Source organism: Haematobia irritans, chromosome 5 (genome assembly GCF_050003625.1).
Source record: "Haematobia irritans isolate KBUSLIRL chromosome 5, ASM5000362v1, whole genome shotgun sequence".
NCBI classification, from domain to species: Eukaryota; Metazoa; Arthropoda; class Insecta; order Diptera; family Muscidae; genus Haematobia; species Haematobia irritans.
The window spans coordinates 86,469,394-86,488,607 of record NC_134401.1 but is presented as its reverse complement, the minus strand read 5'-3'; the positions used below and the strand labels follow the sequence as shown (position 1 = coordinate 86,488,607).

The window sequence follows — 19,214 nt, the reverse complement described above, 5'->3', positions numbered from 1 at the left end:
AAAGAGAGAGATTTTAAGTTCAAAATAGAAGGAAAATAACAATGATTTGGAAACAAAAATCGGAGAAGCTAAAAAGGAAATTAGGATTACAAAAACACACAACAGAATTATAAAAACTCCATATGTATATTTATTATCCTCTGACAAGGTAAGTAGATGGTCATTTTAATTGTAATGAGGAATTCTATGGATGAGCCCATTAATCTCTCACAACTGCACGAACTCAATTGTCTCTCAAATTCCTCTGAATGAACTTAATAATCTCTCTTTAAAATATCTTCCATTCTCAAATTAAAATTATTAAATGACAATTAATTGACTCAAGGACAATTTATTTTTTTATGGATTTTAATAATTTATTTTTTATATATATACAAAAAAAACATAATTATAATTTCTTTCTTTTCAGTTTACACATTATATGTTATTATGTATGCATACTTATATTATTTATTTAATTGTTTAATTTTCTTTTGCAGTTTTGAAAATAATTTCTACCCTCTTATAGTTTTCTCTTCACAATTTGGTTTGTTACCCCTAATTTTGATTTTTTTTCGTCTCTAGTTTGCCCCATTATTTTTATGCTTAATCTTCAGTTTCAAGGATTTTTCGTTTGATGATTTTGTTTTTAAATCAAATTCGATTTTCTTTTTGCCAAATTCGTCAACAAAAACATCAAATATTCATTAACTAATTGAAAATTTTCTTCTCCCCAAATATGCTTGTTGCTCTCACTAAAAAAACAAAAATCTCCCCGTGCTCTCATCACTTACTCACTCACAAACTCAAAAAACAAATGCTTGCATATGCAACTAACTCTCAATTACTAACCATGAGCAGAAACATTAATCAATAACAATAACAACAACAACAACAACATAACATCGAGCCAACAAAATGCAACAGTTGTTGGAGGTACCTCTACAACGGCGACAACTATGTTGCTCTCAACACCAACTTCATTGGCCACAGTTACAACTACAACACCGACTTTGTCTGCCTTGTCGACCACGGCTGGGGCTACTGCCAAAACTAAACATGTCTTGGATCCAAATACTGCGGCCACTTTGACACGAATTGGTAGCATTGGCCGTACCACCATTACCTGTATAACTCCAGCTGGAGGTGATGCCACTATGGGGGTCACAAATCCCCAGGCTGCCTTGGCAGCTGCTGGTGTTGAATTGGATACGGTGGAGGATAATAGCAGTATGACCGAAGTTGTTGTGAAAATTGAAAATTCCAACGCGTCCTCCATCGATGAGGAAGAAGAAATGCCCGAAGAAGGCGAAGAGGCTCCCAGCACTGAAGAAGATGAGGATCAAGATATGAATTATGATGATATTAAACTTTCCAGTCCCATGATGTGGGCCATGGATAGTGTAAAGATTGAACAAGATGAAGAATTTGAAGATATTCTGACGGCAGGATTTGAGAACTCAGCCGATATGGATGATGATATGTACCAGCAAACCACAACCATTGATTCAACTCAATCGGTGAGTTTGAACAATGCCAATGTCTCCTCAGGCGATATGGAATCAAATCGGAATCGTATTTTGGTAGCCAAGAAACGCGTCTCGTTGCAAACCCTTAAGGCCTTGAGCAAACACAATGCTAAAATGCCCTATGTTACGCAAATTGAGTTGCAAGATCCCCAAGAACTCTTGGAGAAGCATCAACATTTCAAAAATCTCCATTTGCAACCCAATCAACCTGTACAAATCAAACTACGTTCTATACCGGCCACCATTACCAGCATACAAACAAAGCTACCCATGGCTGGAGCTCCTCCTTTGGCTCCCTTATCGACAATGAAATCCTCATCATCTTCTTTGACCGAAATCAAACCAGCCACTTCAACATCAATGACTTCGGACTTTAAGACCACCATATCTGATGATCGCCGTTATCGCATGATTACCCAGAACCAGCGTACCCGTAAAGAATCCTTGGAACATTCCGATGACATGATCTACAATGCCGATATTGAAAAGCCTTGGGTTTGCCGTAACTGCAATCGCAATTACAAATGGAAGAATAGCCTCAAGTGTCATTTGAAAAACGAATGTGGTCAACCTCCCCGATATTTCTGTAGTAAACTGTGTGGCTATGCCACCAATGTGCATAGTAATTTGAAACGCCACATGAATACCAAATGCCGTGAACGCACTGAAGAGGAAAATCAAACCCTATTGCAACAAGTCCAGGTACAACAGCCCCAATTGTCCAATTCGGGAAAGAATAGTAGTAGTGCTACAAATAGCTCAGCATCGGGAGCTACAACATCAACTGCAGCAAATGGAAACAGCAACAACAACAACAACAACAACAACAACACTCTAGAGACATCCACCAATACATCGATTGTCAATAATGTCACATCATCCTCGACCACTTCAACTTATACGTTGGTCTTTCAAAAGAGTGAATAGAAGTTAGAGAATTTGAGGAAGAAGTTGATAAGGCTACTCTATGATAAGAGTACGAAGAATAATAATCCCAATAGTAGTAGTAGTAGTCTTAAAGAACAACCAGAACAACAGGAGCAAGAGCAACAGCAAACAAATCCAAATAGTACCATAGTAGAAACCACTCCAAATGAGAATAACGATGATGAAGATCATGATCGTGATTCAGAGGAGACATTCAGTGTAGAAGATTTAGAAAATGAAGAAGAATTTCTAGAAGAACATTTGGGAAAGTTAGCAAATTAAAGTGGTCCTGATGCTTTTGCAAGTTTCTGCAACATTCTCCCTCAAATTTTTATTATCACAACAAAGAGAACGAGAGAGACAGAGAGAGATTATGAATATTACTCAATATAATGGACAGAGAGATAGTTGTGTGGAGGCCTAACTAGTCATCATAGAAGAATATTCAGTGAGAGTAAAAACAAGATCTTATATGAGAATGTTCGATACCCATTGAGTATATCCTTATGGTTATATCAAATTTCCTCTCGCCACAAGATATATATCTCCCATTATTATTCTATTCTCTATTATATTCTTAAATGTGCAATGATATGGGTGAAGGGAAATATATCAGTATAGGTAAAGGGAAAAATGTGTGTGATCCCTTAGATGAAACAAAAATTCGATATTATTCTATAATCCGAAAAATATTTTCATCAGATTGATCCAATCCACAATTAATTTTTTTTCTGTTTAAATAAAATTTCGCAGTTTTTAATTTCCATAAATACAAGGAGGTTACTTCACGAAAAGGTACTTCAAATCATTTTTGTATTAATAAAAAATTTCGGTCAATATCATATTGGACTTGACTTAAAAATTTCTCATTCTATTAATATGTTGCCTAAAATCGACCAATCGACTTTTAATGTTTTGAAAAATCGTTGATACATTGTGAGCCGTATATGCAACAAATTTTATGTTACTTAAATGGTACAGACTACCACCACATCAGAGAAAACAATTAGGCATGTAAAATTGCATTTGCAAGTTTGGCTAGGTAAGGTTATAACAGTTATAATATAACACTTTTCGTGTACCAATTATGTTATAACTACAACAAAGAGACGCCGTAGTGCAGTTAATGGATCAAAGGAGCAAATAATTAAATGTGGATTAAAACCTTGATGTTCAGCCTTGTAACACACTTCTCTATAAGTTTGATCTAAAGCAATACGACACGCCATTAGGGCACTTATCAATGATATGGAAATTTTACAGGACTACACTTGTTGTTGCACCATAATATCACTATTGTCCCTTAGTGAAAGTTTATAGGAAATCTGTGAAAACTTTGCATGTAAAGAATTCAATGTGACAAGTGCAGTATAACAGTTTTAACATATTGTCATATTAATGAAATATACATGAATGCATTTGTTCATACTAATAATGAACAACACAAACATATAGTATGAGATTATTATTAACAAACTGTTGTCATATATTGTACATTATATTAATTCTCACAAAAGTCAGAGTTTTATATTAATACACTTTCACTTATTCTAATTTATAATTAAAAATTTCATTAAAGTATTTATATTCGTTTAAAACAATGAATACATCACACTTCTAATGAGGGTTCTTGATTGGCATCGCTCACTTTCATGCACTCATTTCAGATCTTAGAAGATCCATTTAAATCTAATACGAAATAATTGTGTTCATTAATATAATGAATAGTTCATAAATATTATAATTTTTTTTCTAATATTGTCCATATGTCTACATAAAATCCCATGAGCATTTGATAGGCCAAAAATAAATCTCAAGTGATTCGATTAAAAAATTCGAGATTAAAAAATTATACTCGTTGCTCATTTTGTTCATTTAGTAATTGAATTAATTGTATTCATAAATACAATAAATATTTCATATATATTATGAAACTTTTCTTAACTAATCCTCATGTCCTTATGGTAACTTTGGTAAAAGTCAACATTTTCTTTTCCAGCCATTGCGTTTTTTGCATGATCTGCTAGTTTTGAATAACAGTTTAGCATTAAATTACCTATTAAATGGTAAAAGCTGCACCACGAAACGAAGTTTTTGTCAAAAGAATTTCATGAATGACCGAAATAATTTCGAGTTTTATTCGTTTCAGGCTGAAGCGTTATACAGTTTTTGTATATATATAGTAGCACACGGATCACACATTTTTTTCCTTTTCGACGAAAAATTAATATTATCTAAATTGAAATATTTTGTTTTTTGAAACTGTTATACTTTTCAGTTACCGCAATGGACTTTGTTTAAATGTTAACTTTTTGTGCGAATATTTTTTATTGTATAAAAAAATAGTATTATTTTAATTGTTTCATTTTCGTTTTTTAGTTTGTTTGTTTAGATTAATGCAAAACGATTTATTTTCTTTGTATAACAGTTAAAATATATTCAATGAATTTAATTTACAACCAGGGTTAAGTTTAGTTTTGAAAGTTTTTTTTATAGTTTTCATGTAAAAAACATGTTTTTGGAAATGCATTCCATTCTAGTCGTGATTTTTTTTAAATGTAAAAAATCCTTAATTCTTGATCTCATTCCAAAATGAAAAAATAAATGAGAAAAATCTCGTTTTTAGTTTTAAATCTATATGCTAGTCATTATTACAGTCCCAACAAATGAAAATAAATACATTCTTATATAATTAAAAAAACGATATTATAAATTATAAATTATTTTTTTTTATATTATTGATGATCGCCTAGGCCTTAAGATTTGTTTGTAGATGGAAAAAATATATATAAACAAAAAAAAAAACAATATCCAATATAGAACAGAGTATATTTAAATGTTAGTATCCATAATATAAAATGTATTTTATAACAGAAATCTTTGCTAGTCATTTATGAAATGGATTTATAAGATATTTACTTTCAATTAATTTTTCGATTAATTATGCTATGTATGTAATAAGCTTGAATGAAACAATGATAAAAACAAAATAAAACTTAAAAAAAAATCAATCTAGTCAATGTTTGAACTTAAAAAACAAAACACAACAATATTTCGTAGAAAATCACAAAACTATATGCATAATCTACTTTTTTATTTAATTTTTTTTGTTCGCCTATACCATTTTTTTATGTTAAAAAATGTAAAATTTATTTCCAAATCTAGTCCAAAAAGTATATATTAATCATTTCGGTTATTTTAGAAGACACATGAAAACAAGCCACGAAGGAAATAGTTTTAGAAATTTAGAAAACAATTCCATAAGAAAGCTTATTTAAATGTTAAAAAAAAACATCAAGGCAATATAATGTAAAAATATATATATAAATAATAAAAGAAAATCTATAAAACAATTATTCAATATATAAATATTTATATATATATATTATTAATATTTATTATTATTATTACAAATTTATTTATAATTTTGAAAAAAAAAACAAAAATAACAATAATTTAATATTAAAAATATTACATGTGTAATTTTTAGATTATAAAAAAAGAAATATTTTGAACTAACAAATACATATAAAAATACACTGGCATACACACAACACACAGATATCTACACAACAATAACCTTTACTTGAGATATGTCGAAGAGATACAAAAATATTATATTATATATTTCTTAAGATATAACACAAAACTTACACATCTTTGCAATTCATAATTATGAGAATACTGCAAATTAAAGCAAAATTATTAATTAAAAATAAAAAAAAAAAAAAACACTACAAATATGTAAAGATCAAAACACAAACTATATTATATTACAAAAAAAAATATAATAAAAAAATTTCAAAAAATTAAAAAAAAATATTAAGGCTTTTTATTTATATGGACACTTTGCAAATTATATTTAAGTTATGCACAAATTAACAAACACAAACTCTTGTTTTCATAGTTTATTATTTTTTTTTTTTGCAAGTTTTGTGGCTATGGTAAACATAGCCACAATTGTCGTCAAAGAAATTTTAACAAAATTCTTTAAGAGCAAAAGCCTAATATTTTTTCTCCGAAACAAACATTTATATAAAGATTGTTTACCCTGAATAAAATTAAATTGAATCTTTGTCTGAAATTTCTTTTCGGATGAAAGCATTATTTTCGTTTAAACATTTTCTATGAAATTTTTGGTCAAGGTTCCATTTTGTCATTGAAGTATTTTGCCAAGGGCAAATAAATTTCAATTTGGTTGTATTTAACTTTTGTTTATACTCATACTTCATTTTTGACATCAATTCATAAGTTTCATTAATATTATTCATCTAAGAAATATAAAAATATTGATTTTTATTTAAAATTAGGGTTAATCCATAAAAGGGATTACAATGTTTATCCATCATTTTTTTTTTCTACAAAAAAAAACCTACTTTCCACCGGAATGAAATCTTAGCCAAACGAAATTCCCCTTTGTAACTTAAAAATTATTTTCTTTAAGAGAAAAAAAAAATATGAGAAAAAATTGCAATTAATATTTTTTATTTGTTTTTTTTTTTTTAAGAAAATTTTTAGCCACAAAAGAAAACTTCGTCTGTCTACAAATGCGTTCCTCAGAAAAGAAAACTTTTCTTTCAGTGTATTGACTTTAGAGGCTTATAGCCACAGTTTTGGCTATTAGGAAACTGACCTCTGCTTTTTCAAAATTATTAATATTTTATAGATTTCGAATCAGATTATTGAATTTTGGTTTAGCTACAGATCTATAAAAGTTCTTACAGATTTTTCATCAAATGGGAAATTAATAGTATTTGTCACGAATTGTATTTGTCCTGTAGGACACTTATCAGAAATATAAAATAATATCATCGATTGAGTAAGTATTACGTGTGAGATATATATTCAATATATCTCCACCGAAATTTAAGAAAACTACATAAAAATAATAAAATCAGTAAGAAATAAATAAAAAATAATAAAATAAGTAAATAAATTTACATAACAATTTTTTATAGTTTTTTTTTATAAAATAAATTTATTTCTTAATTAATATTTTAATTAATTGAAAATTATTATTAATTTAATTGATCAATGCTTTTTTTTTAATTTTTATTAATTTAAATAATTTAAGTAATAAAAAATAAATATAATTTTCTTTTTTACAATAAACGAAAAAAAATAAATAATAAATTTAGGTCGAAAACCTTTGTTGTTAGTACCTATCTCATTTAATATCATAATTTATTATGGTTTTAAATTCTTAAATAAAAATGAAAAAATAATAAATTTATAAAATAATTTTTTTTTTTAATTTTTTATAAAATAAATTTATTTCTTAATTAATAGTTTTATTAATATTATTAATTTAATTAATTAATAATTTTAATGAATTTAAATAACAAAAAAAAAAATTATTTTCCTTTTCCATTAAATGAAGAAAACTCATATGTTAAAAATTTTCCATGGTCATTTATAAAGTGTTTTTCTAATACCATTTCCATTTTCAGACTTTTATTTCTATGATCCCCATCCAAAAAACAAAAACAAAAATCGCCTTATCCCTGTTTTATTTTATCTTCCCAAAAATTTGGATTTGAATTAAAATTATCCCAATAAAAAAAAACTCAACTCAATTAAATTAAATGACAATTTTTACTAACATATTTTTTCTTTTAGGTGCGCCTATGTTTACATGAATCCCCCGACCGTCTGTCTGTCTACCAAACAACCTACGGACGTGGAGATCTCTATACATGCACACCCGCACCCCAATCCAAAGAGGAGGGCCTTAATTGGCCATTAGAATTGTATTTAGAAGATGTATTTTGGAATGCGATGATGATGATGATGGTGGTGATGATCTTGGGAAGTTTGCATGCCTTCACAATGACAAAAAAAAAATCGCTACAATCAATTTTGTAGATTTGTTTTCCTTATATAGTCTATTTAGCTTATCAATATATAGACATAAATAGTATATTATATATGTATTTATATACAATTAATAATTTAGATTACATTATGCAAATTTGACTATTTAATCTTCAAAAAGTCGAATTTTATCCTCAACATCGATTATAGCTGTATAATTCGACAATAGAATTTAATGCCGATCGCTTCAGGACGACTCCGATTCTGTGATTTAAAAAACCCTACCATTGTGTTTATTTTATAGTTCCGATTATAAAAAGCGGTTAAAAGCTCGTTTCTTGTTCCTTTCTACGTTTTTGATCTTCTTTTAACGATATTGGTTCTCAGAAAAGTATTCGGCATTTTCAAATTAAAGATATTTTAAAATTTTATATACTTATGATGCGCATCATATTAACTTGGCGATTTCGAACAGATCTAAGTTTTAACTGATTCCTTTTCAGAAATTTTAAATAAAAAATTAAAAAAAATTAAGCAAAGCTTCCTGCATCCTCGACATAAATTTTGAATTTTTTTAAAGAATTGAAGCCCACACTGAAAAAAAAGCATACCCGGTTCCAAAGATTTTGTCTTTACTTTAAAAAATTTGGTATTGATTCCGAGCCAAAGAAGCGGAGAATACAAGTACGGATACTTTTAAGACACAATTCTCTTTTAAAATCGGGTTTTGTGTACTTGCTTCTAGGAAGCAAATTTTAATTTTTCGCTTTTTCAGCTTTTTTTCTTCATATGCTATCAAAGTCCTTTAAAAACAAGTTAACGATGACTTTATTTTCCAACTCGACTTCTAGTAGAAATTATGCTGTGTTTCAAGTACAAAACGTCTTTAAAATAAAGTGTTGAAAAACATGTCGTATATTTGAACGATTTTTTGCTTTGTAGTCAAGATGGAAAAAGACAACAAATTTAAAGACAATTTCATTAAATTTAAAGATTTTTTCTAAATTATTAAAGTCAAGTTGACCTTAGCCCAAGCATTTTTTCTTTCATGTTATGATATCCATTTTTAAATCAAATCACTTAATTATAAGGATAATACGACTTCATTGAAAAGTTTATCGACCTTTGGTCAAGGAAAAAAACTTTATACTAGAGAAATGCGTCTTCTATGCTAAGCAAAATTTGCATTCGTATTTTAAAGACATGATATCTTTGACCTCACGACAATATTTTTTTCAGTGCACACTGTTTCATATACAAGTCAAGCATACAACATGGTGAGGCTTTTCGTTTCCTAAAAAAGTGTTCTTCGATAGGCCATTTGCCGTCTTCATAGACTTCTGCATTAGTACCAGTTGACACGAAGCTTGAGGCATAGTCACAAATAGAATACTGAGAGTATTGAACCCATAACCCTCTATTGTTTCGTCGCAAGTCCGGCATAATATGGTGAGGCCGAAAGAGTCGACCAAGCCTTAAGCTAACGACCCTAAACAGTGTTCTTCGATAGGTCTTTTAATGTCTGCATAGCCTTCTGGCTTGGTATCAGTGGACACGAAGCTTGAGGCATAGCCACAAATCGAATTCCATGACTATTGAATCCATAACCCTCCATATGTTAGACGGGGTTGGCTTCCATTTGCATTTTTATATTTAATAAAAAAAATGCTTCAATCATGGCAATGACAAGATTTCCGCCGACTTTAATTAAATAATTGATTGATTTAATTAAAAAATGTTTGACCTATTTTTATTTCAATAATGAAATAAGTGAATCTATCAATTATTTAATTTTAAAGAATTTGCTTGAAATTAAATTGAGAATTTAATTGTTTAATCCAGACAATTTACGAGATATAGAGGAGATGTTGTTTTTTTTTTTTCTTATGTAAAATTTTCAGTTTTTATGTATGTCATGCGAATTTTTGAAATTTTAAAAAGTCAACCTTTTGATACTGGTCGCAATCTATACATATAGGACGGGCGCAGTTTATTGATACATCGAAATCACTTGCCAAAGTGTAATTAGCTGAATATTTTAAATTTTATAGAGGTCACACTTTTCATTTTTTCGACGGGAAAATATGGCCCGCCCGATTACACACGCAGAGAAGGAATATGATCACCTCAAACATGTTTCAAGAGCTAAATGTTATTTTTGTATGGTGACCATGTAACATGTTTGTCACTAAAATGTTATTTTCTCGTCAAATATGTTATAACCTGCTTGCCGAAATCAGATACATGATTTCCGAGAAAATAACATGGTTGCGAAAACCATGTTACATGGTCACCACCCAAATATAACATTTTGCTCTTAAAACATGTTTGAGGTGATCATATTCCTTCTCTGAGTGCAATAAAAACCATGTTTGCAAAATTTGAAATCTTTTTCTTCTTCGTGTGGAATAATCATGGATCTCAGCAGATATCGGAACTTTATTTTGATCCCTTTAGTTAATTTAAGAAAAATATAGACAAAACAAATATTTTAGATATTTCTTTAATTGAATTTCCAAAGGTCTTGAGCCACAGGAGTTACCATAATAATGCGATCGCTGTGGCTTCTTTCAAGTATAGTGAAAAAGTATTGAATAATTCAAATTGTACTTTTGTCAAGGGGGATGTACCAAATTTATTACAATCGTACCACTTTTTACGTCCCTAATTAATAAGCAAAAAATTTTCAAACTATCTTGATTCAAGTTTCTTTTGCATATTGTAATCTATTTTATTATAATTCGTATTATAATTACTGTGAATATATAATTGTTAGATTTTGGAAGTATTAGTTGAAAATCAATTTTTCTATACGTTTGTTTCTTTTTTTTTGTATTCAATAATGTTGTATAAAGTGTATTATCTATATAGATAAAACAAATATTGTGTGTAAAAACTATACAAAAAAAAAAAAAAACAGAATAACTTAGAATGTAGAACAATTATGTAGATGATAAAGAAGAAGTGTAATGTTATATTTATGATTTTGTTTTTGTTTTTCTTATTTTTTTATTTAGAACCCATAGTCATAATAATTAAAGAGAAATTTTATTAACATTAAAAGTTTGTAAATTTAATTTTAATTATTATGTCTATGGTTATATTTAAAAATTAATTTTTTTTATCAATAAGTTTAATTTTTTTAATTTTTTACAGATTTATTATTATTATTTTGTTTGTTTTTTTTTTCATTGTCTATACCCTCATTTTTTTCTCATTTACATTTGCTATACTTTGTATGCTATTTGTTCCATCATTTCCTTTATTTCAAGTATAAAAGAAACAGGCAAGGTTTTGTTCCTCTCATCTGAAAAAAATGTATATTGGAGATTACGAAGGAAGTTCCAAGGAGTAGCTGTTTTGTTGGCTTGCCTCCTTTTTCTGCGTTCATTGGCTTACACTTCAAAATTGAAAAACAAAAATCAAAATTAAGCTCCTGTTTTTGAAACTCCGGTACAAACTCCCACCATCCTTCCACTTCAAAATCCTATAACAAAAAAAAATCCTGAACTTGCCCTGTGTCTTATCAGTCTTTTGTATTTAAACTACATCCATCCAGGTAATGTTCGTTTTTCTTATTATTTTTAATGATTTCTTTAGTTTCTTTTTTTATTATTTCTTAGAAAAAGAGAGAGAATATTGCTAAACATATTTTAATATGTTTTGTAAATGTATATTTAAGTGCATGCGTATTTTAAAATGTTTGAAAAAATCTACATATATTTCTTTCGCCATGATATGTAAATGTAAAGATATGGGAACTAGACTTAAGATTAGGGATTTTTGAACAATTATAAGTGGGCCAAAAATTATGATTTTAGCATAGATTTAGAGACAACAAAATTAAAAAGGCTATCTTAAAAAAAAGTGATTTGCACTCGATGTTTTCGACAACAAAAATAAAATCTTACTTTTGATTTCAGGATTTTGATGCTCTTTTAAAGATATTGGTTCTCAGAAAAGGATTCGGCATTTTCAGAATAAAGATATTTTAAGATGCGATTCATATTAACTTGGCGATTTCGAAAAGATCTAGGTTAGGTTAGGTTAGGTTATGTGGCAGCCCGATGTATCAGGCTCACTTAGACTATTCAGTCCATTGTGATACCACATTGGTGAACTTCTCTCTTATCACTGAGTGCTGCCCGATTCCATGTTAAGCTCAAGGACAAAGGACCTCCTTTTTATAGCCGAGTCCGAACGGCGTTCCACATTGCAGTGAAACCACTTGTAGAAGCTTTGAAACCCTCAGAAATGTCACCAGCCTTACTGAGGTGGGATAATTCACCGCTGAAAAACTTTTTGATGTTCGGTCGAAGCAGGAATCGAACGCACGATCTTGTGTATAAAAGGCAGGCATGCTAACCATTGCACCACGGTGGCTTCTTCTACATAAATTTTCAAATTTTTTTAAGGCTTTATATCTTTAATTAACGCGTGTCATTATGTTTAAACTAGAGGTGTGCACGCGACACGAAATTGTCGTGACTCACGAACATTTTTGTGACTCAAGCGTGAGTCGTAAGTCACGCTCATGGCAACGACGTGAGTGTGCGTGAGCGTGATTATCAAACCAAATTGTCGTGCGTGAGTGTGAGTCACGAAAATATTATCTTCGTGAGTGTGCGTGAGTAAAGATTTACGCTCACGAAAATAATCCCGCTCATCAACATAAAACGCTTAAGAGTTAAAATCATTTTCAATTTTAGTGACACCTGGGATGTTAAGAGTGTAATAACGCTCTCGATTTTAATAATGCTCATGTCTTCAGACACGTCACTAAGGTAAATTCCTCAAAAAATTGTTCGTGAGTCACGACATTTTTCGTGAGTCACGATATTTTTCGTGAGTCACGGTATTTTTCGTGAGTCACGACATTTTCGTGCGTGAGTACAAATTTTCTTTTCGTGAGTGTGCGTGAGTCCTACCAAACAATATCGTTCGTGAGTGTGGGTGTGTAAGATTTTTCCGTCGTGAGTGTGCGTGAGTAAAATATTACTCAAATGCACACCTCTAGTTTAAACATATTTTCTATTCATAAATTGAAGCCAACATTACTTCGTATGCAAGTCTGTCATACTAAAGATTGCAACATGGTGAGGCCGAAGGAGTCGATCAGCATAGGTGTTGCCCTAAACTAACTACCTTAAAAAGTGTTCTTCGATAGGTCATAGCCTTCTGACTTAATAGATCCCACCATCTGAAAAAAATGTATATTAGAGATTAACAAGGAAATTCCGAGGAGTAGCTATTTTGTTGGCTTGCCTCCTTTTTCTGCCTTCATTGGCTTACACTTCAAAATTGAAAAACAAAAATTAAAATAACCCAGACGGGGATAGATTCCATTTATATTTGAATTTTAAATTCAAATTGCTTCAATCATGACAATAATAACATCTTTGACTGGCTTCAATTAAATATTTAATTGATTTACGGCCAGTTTCACGTAGCTCCGTTAGGCTTTAACTCCCAGTAAATTGCAAATATCTTCTCTCCAGTTAACTTTAACTGCCGAAAGGCAGTTAAGTTCCTATCTGACATATGCAATATTTAGGCAAGATGACAGCTATGTCCATAATACGGTTTAAAAATTCGTTAGTTAACGGAGCACTAACGGAGCTTCATGAAAATGGGGGTTAATTAAAAGTAAGTAACCTATTTTTTGATAATGAAATAAGTGAATCTAATGGCAATTTCGATTGGGGAAAAAGGTGAAACATTCTCGAAATTGATAACAAAATATGAAGGACACTGTCATTGCTTTTGGGACCTGTATCTCTCACAATATTATGAATTAACAATAACTTTGGAATGACACTATCATTTGGGCGAAAATACATTGAGGGACATATTTTTTGCGAAACGAAAACGCCCTAAGTGAAGTATTTTCTTTTAATTCAATTGTAAATATATAAGCACTAGTCTAGAGATTTGGATGGGAGCCACCGTGGTGCAATGGTTAGAATGAACGCCTTGCATACGCAAGGTCGTGGGTTCGATTCCTGCTTCGACCGAACACCAAAAAGTTTCTCAGCAGTGGATTATCCCACCTCAGTAATGCTGGTGACATTTCTGAGGGTTACAAAGCTTACCTAAGTGGTTTCACTGCAATGTGGAACGCCGTTCGGACTCGGCTATAAAAACATGGAATCGGGCAGCACTCAGTGATAAGAACGAAGTTCACCAATGTGGCATCACAATGGACTGAATAGTCTAAGTGAGCCTGATACATCGGGCTGCCACCTAACCTAGAGATTTGGATCCAAGTAAGCCTATTTTAGTGTAGTTGAGCCATCATTTTATTTCCTCATTCGAAACTACTCGGGAAAGTTTAGGGGCTAACTATCGATTTCAGAAATTGAAGAGTCTAATAGTTTTCGATATCTTTACTATACATATCATATGAAAGAAAGTATTATAGGAGCTCAAAAACCCTTGAATTTGCTGGAGAATTTTTTTTGTAGGGATTTTAAAGTATATGAATTTGTTAAAAATTTATAAAAGAAATAGCCGAATATCCCTTATGAAAATTCCTCTGTAAAACACAGGCAATTTTGAGTTTAAATGTTTGTGTATTTTGATCTCTTTATTTTTTTTTTTTTGATTTTCTCTATGGTATTTGGTATGGAATTGTTTTTTGCATTAAATGTTATTATTATTTAATAAATGCAAAAAATGATTGTTTCTTTTGTTAGATTAAATAATCGACTTGCCATAAGAGGGCAGTTGTCATGTAAATTCATATGACAATTGTAAAATGATTCAAGTCGAACATTTGAAATAATTTCTCCTGCTCAATTGACCTCACTTAAGTGGTCATTGGCATTGATGTATAATTCATTCATACATTTACACTAATTTGTGGAAAATGTCAATGATCGCTTAATAGTAAATGCCTATTTATTATTGGCATTTCAATTTGTGTTGTTTGTGAAAATTTATACGGTTTTATATGCAAATTTTCTAGAGTTAAGTAAACCAAAGAACCCAAATGATTACCAAAACTAATTTAATAAACTCGTAATTAAATCGGTTTATGCGATTTCGAATTAGTTTGAAATAGAAAGAAATATGAGTGTGTGGATTATAGAAACTACAAGATAATCGTCAAGACTTAGTACGGATTTAGATAACTTGGTATCAGTGTTTTTAAAAGACTCATGGTAACCAATTGCCACCATTCAGATAACTTGTTATGCGTTCGAGAACGATGAATATGCCTCACATGACTATATTATGAAATGCTAATATAAGGTGTTAAAATTTTGATATGTCAGATTTTCTTTAAAATGATACCAAATGGCATAACTCCTGTACCACACGGGGTTGGCTAATTATCGATATCAAAAAATATCGGGGTAGATATTTTCGCATAAAATTAACTTCCATTGTCCAAAGGTCAAATCTCATTGATCAGAAAGTTTGGTAAATAAAAAGTAAAATTATATTAAGGATATGTAGTGGGTAAAAATTAATTGAATAAAAAAAAAAATAGCACTTAATACAATGCCATTAAATTAAGAGAAAAAAGAAGAACAAATAACTTATTGCATTTTATTATATTAGATCAAATATATAATAAAATAAGTAAATCCTAATAAATTATTTAATATGTAGTTCAGTTTATTTAAATAGAAATTATATAAAATAAATCCAACTAAATTAATTTAGCTGATAGCTTCCAAATACTATGAAGGTTTATTTTAAATTTAGTAAATTTAAATTGTATTAATTATGTTTCAATAAGACGATTTTAATGCATGTCATATGTATGTCAAACTCATTGAAACTTCATTAAAATCGTTTTATTGAAACATAATTAATACGATTTAATTTAATTTAATTTAATTTAATTTAATTTAATTTAATTTAATTTAATTTAATTTAATTTAATTTAATTTAATTTAATTTAATTTAATTTAATTTAATTTAATTTAATTTAATTTAATTTAATTTAATTTAATTTAATTTAATTTAATTTAATTTAATTTAATTTAATTTAATTTAATTTAATTTAATTTAATTTAATTTAATTTAATTTAATTTAATTTAATTTAATTTAATTTAATTTAATTTAATTTAATTTAATTTAATTTAATTTAATTTAATTTAATTTAATTTAATTTAATTTAATTTAATGTAATTTAATTTAATTTAATTTAATTTAATTTAATTTAATTTAATTTAATTTAATTTAATTTAATTTAATTTAATTTAATTTAATTTAATTTAATTTAATTTAATTTAATTTAATTTAATTTAATTTAATTTAATTTAATTTAATTTAATTTAATTTAATTTAATTTAATTTAATTTAATTTAATTTAATTTAATTTAATTTAATTTAATTTAATTTAATTTAATTTAATTTAATTTAATTTAATTTAATTTAATTTAATTTAATTTAATTTAATTTAATTTAATTTAATTTAATTTAATTTAATTTAATTTAATTTAATTTAATTTAATTTAATTTAATTTAATTTAGTTTAATTTAATTTAATTTAATTTAATTTAATTTAATTTAATTTAATTTAATTTAACATAGCTGTACATAGTATATTGAAGCAAGTCAATTTAATTAATTAACTTGAATTTATTCTATATAATTTCTATTTCAAAAAAATGAATAAAATATTAAACCCCATTTTCATGAAGCTCCGTTAGTGCTACGTTAGCTAATAAATTTTTAAACCACACTATGGACATATCGGTCACCTTGCCTATATATTCTCTATGTCAGTTAAGAACTTAACTGCTGAAATTTTTTCTCTTAATGTTAACCGGAGAGAAGATATTTGCAATTTAATTTCTGTTAACTGGCAGTTAAAGACTAACGGAGCTACATGAAAATGGCCGTGAGTAAAACTAAGGTAAATTTAATAATAGCGAATTTTTTTAAGTTATTTATGTTAATTATTTAATAGTATTTAATACATATTAATAGAGGAGGAATAAAAGAAAAACTAGTAATTTAATTTAATTCTAAAATTGAAAAATTAAACTAAATTGTATAACATTTCATTTAATAAATAACTTATATTTATTTATAATTTGTGCTAAATCTACATACGCAAATACACAGAAAAAATTTTCGCGAAAATTTTTCCAATTAAAATTTTAATTGAGTTTTAAAAAATATTCAATTAAAAATTTAATTGATTCAACAAATATTTTAATTGAAACAAAAATCAATCACAAAAATAATAGTATCAACATTTCAATTAAAAAAATAATTGGATCAATTAATTTCGTGATTGAAGCAGAAAAAAAAAATGTTTTGTGTGTACTTTCCCCGCCAATATTATATAAGAAGCAATAGTGAAATTCATTCAATTAATATGGGCAATTCCGTTTTTTTTTTCATTCGAATGATAAAGTATCTCTTACGGACAGCTGATTCCTAATGGGGTACTTATACTTTGTTATTCATTATTTCTGGAATTTTTTTTATGACTCAAATGTTCTGAAATGTTGCCAGTATTACAAAGGGGTTTAACCACCATTTGTCCTACCAGGGAGCAATTTCCAATCATTTACTTCACATAAAGTATGATTTAATTTTATAGGTTTAACTTTTATTAAGAATTACATTTAAATTATTTTAGTTTGATTTAAATTAATTTCATTTAATTTAACCTTAATTTTAAACTAATTTTAGTAGATTAGATTAAATAAAATATAAAATAAAATTAAATCAAATTGTATTGAATTAAAAATGAAATAAATAAAGCTAGCAAATTAATTACTTAAATTTGCATTAAATTGAATTAAAATAAATTAATTATGTTAAAACCTCTTTTATTGAATTAAATGAAAGAATTTTAATGTAATTAATTCCAATTAAAGGAAATTTACTTTATTGAATTTTTCCATTGATTTTGATTTGGCCTAATTTAATTAAATTTATTTTTTAAGTTGCGATGCATTTAACCTTAATTTTAATATTAGGTTATTTTAATAAGTTTAATTAAATTATTTAAAATTTTTAAAAATCAATTAAATTACAAATTACAAACACTAAAACCTACACACAAAAAAATTTTTTTTCTGATTCAATCACGAAATTCATTGATCCAATTAATTGTTAATTGAAATGTCTTCAATCACAGAAATATCATCAATTAAAAAATTAATTGAAGGTCAATTAAAAAGTTAATTGATCCAATTAAAAAATTAATTGATACTATTATTTTTGTGATTGATTTTTGTTTCAATTAAAAAATTTGTTGAATCAATTAAATTTTTAATTGAATATTTTTTAAAACTCAATTAAAATTTTAATTGGAAAAATTTTCGTGAAATTTTTTTGTGTGTACACACAAACAAATATATATTTTTTTTAAACAACAATTTAGACCAACGAACTTTTCTTTTGTGGTTAAAGTTGTTTCTTTTGGACCAAGCCAATTTCGTTGGGGACAAACATGGCAAAGGGTATCATAAATAATATAAGTAAGGAGGAATTGTAAATATTTTTTTTTGTGTACTAACCTAATATAAGTTAAATTAAATAGTTTTGAATAAAAACACATCATAATTTTAACTATAATAAATTTGAACTATTTTAACAAAATTATATTCAATTTAAACTTATTTAAATTAAGTTAAATTTGATTTAATTTAATATAAATTTTTAATAGTAGTTGAATTAATTTAAAAACAAAATAGAATTTAATTTAAGAGAAATTTTGGGGTAAACGAACGGTGTTGAATTGAATTTAACTCAATGTATAATAATTTAATCAATAAAATTAATATAGATGAAAATGAGTAAATAATAATGAAAATAAGTAAATTTAATCAAATTATGTGAAAGTATTTTAAATTAAATAAATATTTAATTAACATAAATATTGAATTAAAATAAAATAAATTGTAGATCAGGTTAGATTTAATTTAAATTATACTTGATTTAATTCTAGTTTGGGTTTTATTAATTTAATTTAATGAATCAAGTTTTCT

At 27.5% G+C, this 19,214-nt stretch overlaps 1 protein-coding gene across 8 annotated transcripts in view; it reads left to right on the top strand.

Annotated features, from left to right (window-relative positions):
* The window catches only part of lola (longitudinals lacking), a 437,759-nt gene that overhangs the window by 254,811 nt on the left and 163,734 nt on the right, over positions 1-19,214 (top strand). For 4 of the 8 annotated variants that reach the window (XM_075313522.1, XM_075313520.1, XM_075313523.1 and 1 more), the window contains one exon: positions 841-2,556. The exons of the other annotated variants lie outside the window; for them this stretch is intronic. In XM_075313522.1, the coding sequence (XP_075169637.1) occupies positions 841-2,435 (1,595 nt within the window). In that variant the 3' untranslated portion in view covers positions 2,436-2,556. Of the gene's footprint in view, positions 1-840; positions 2,557-19,214 lie in introns of those variants that run through there. 8 annotated transcript variants of the gene reach the window in all.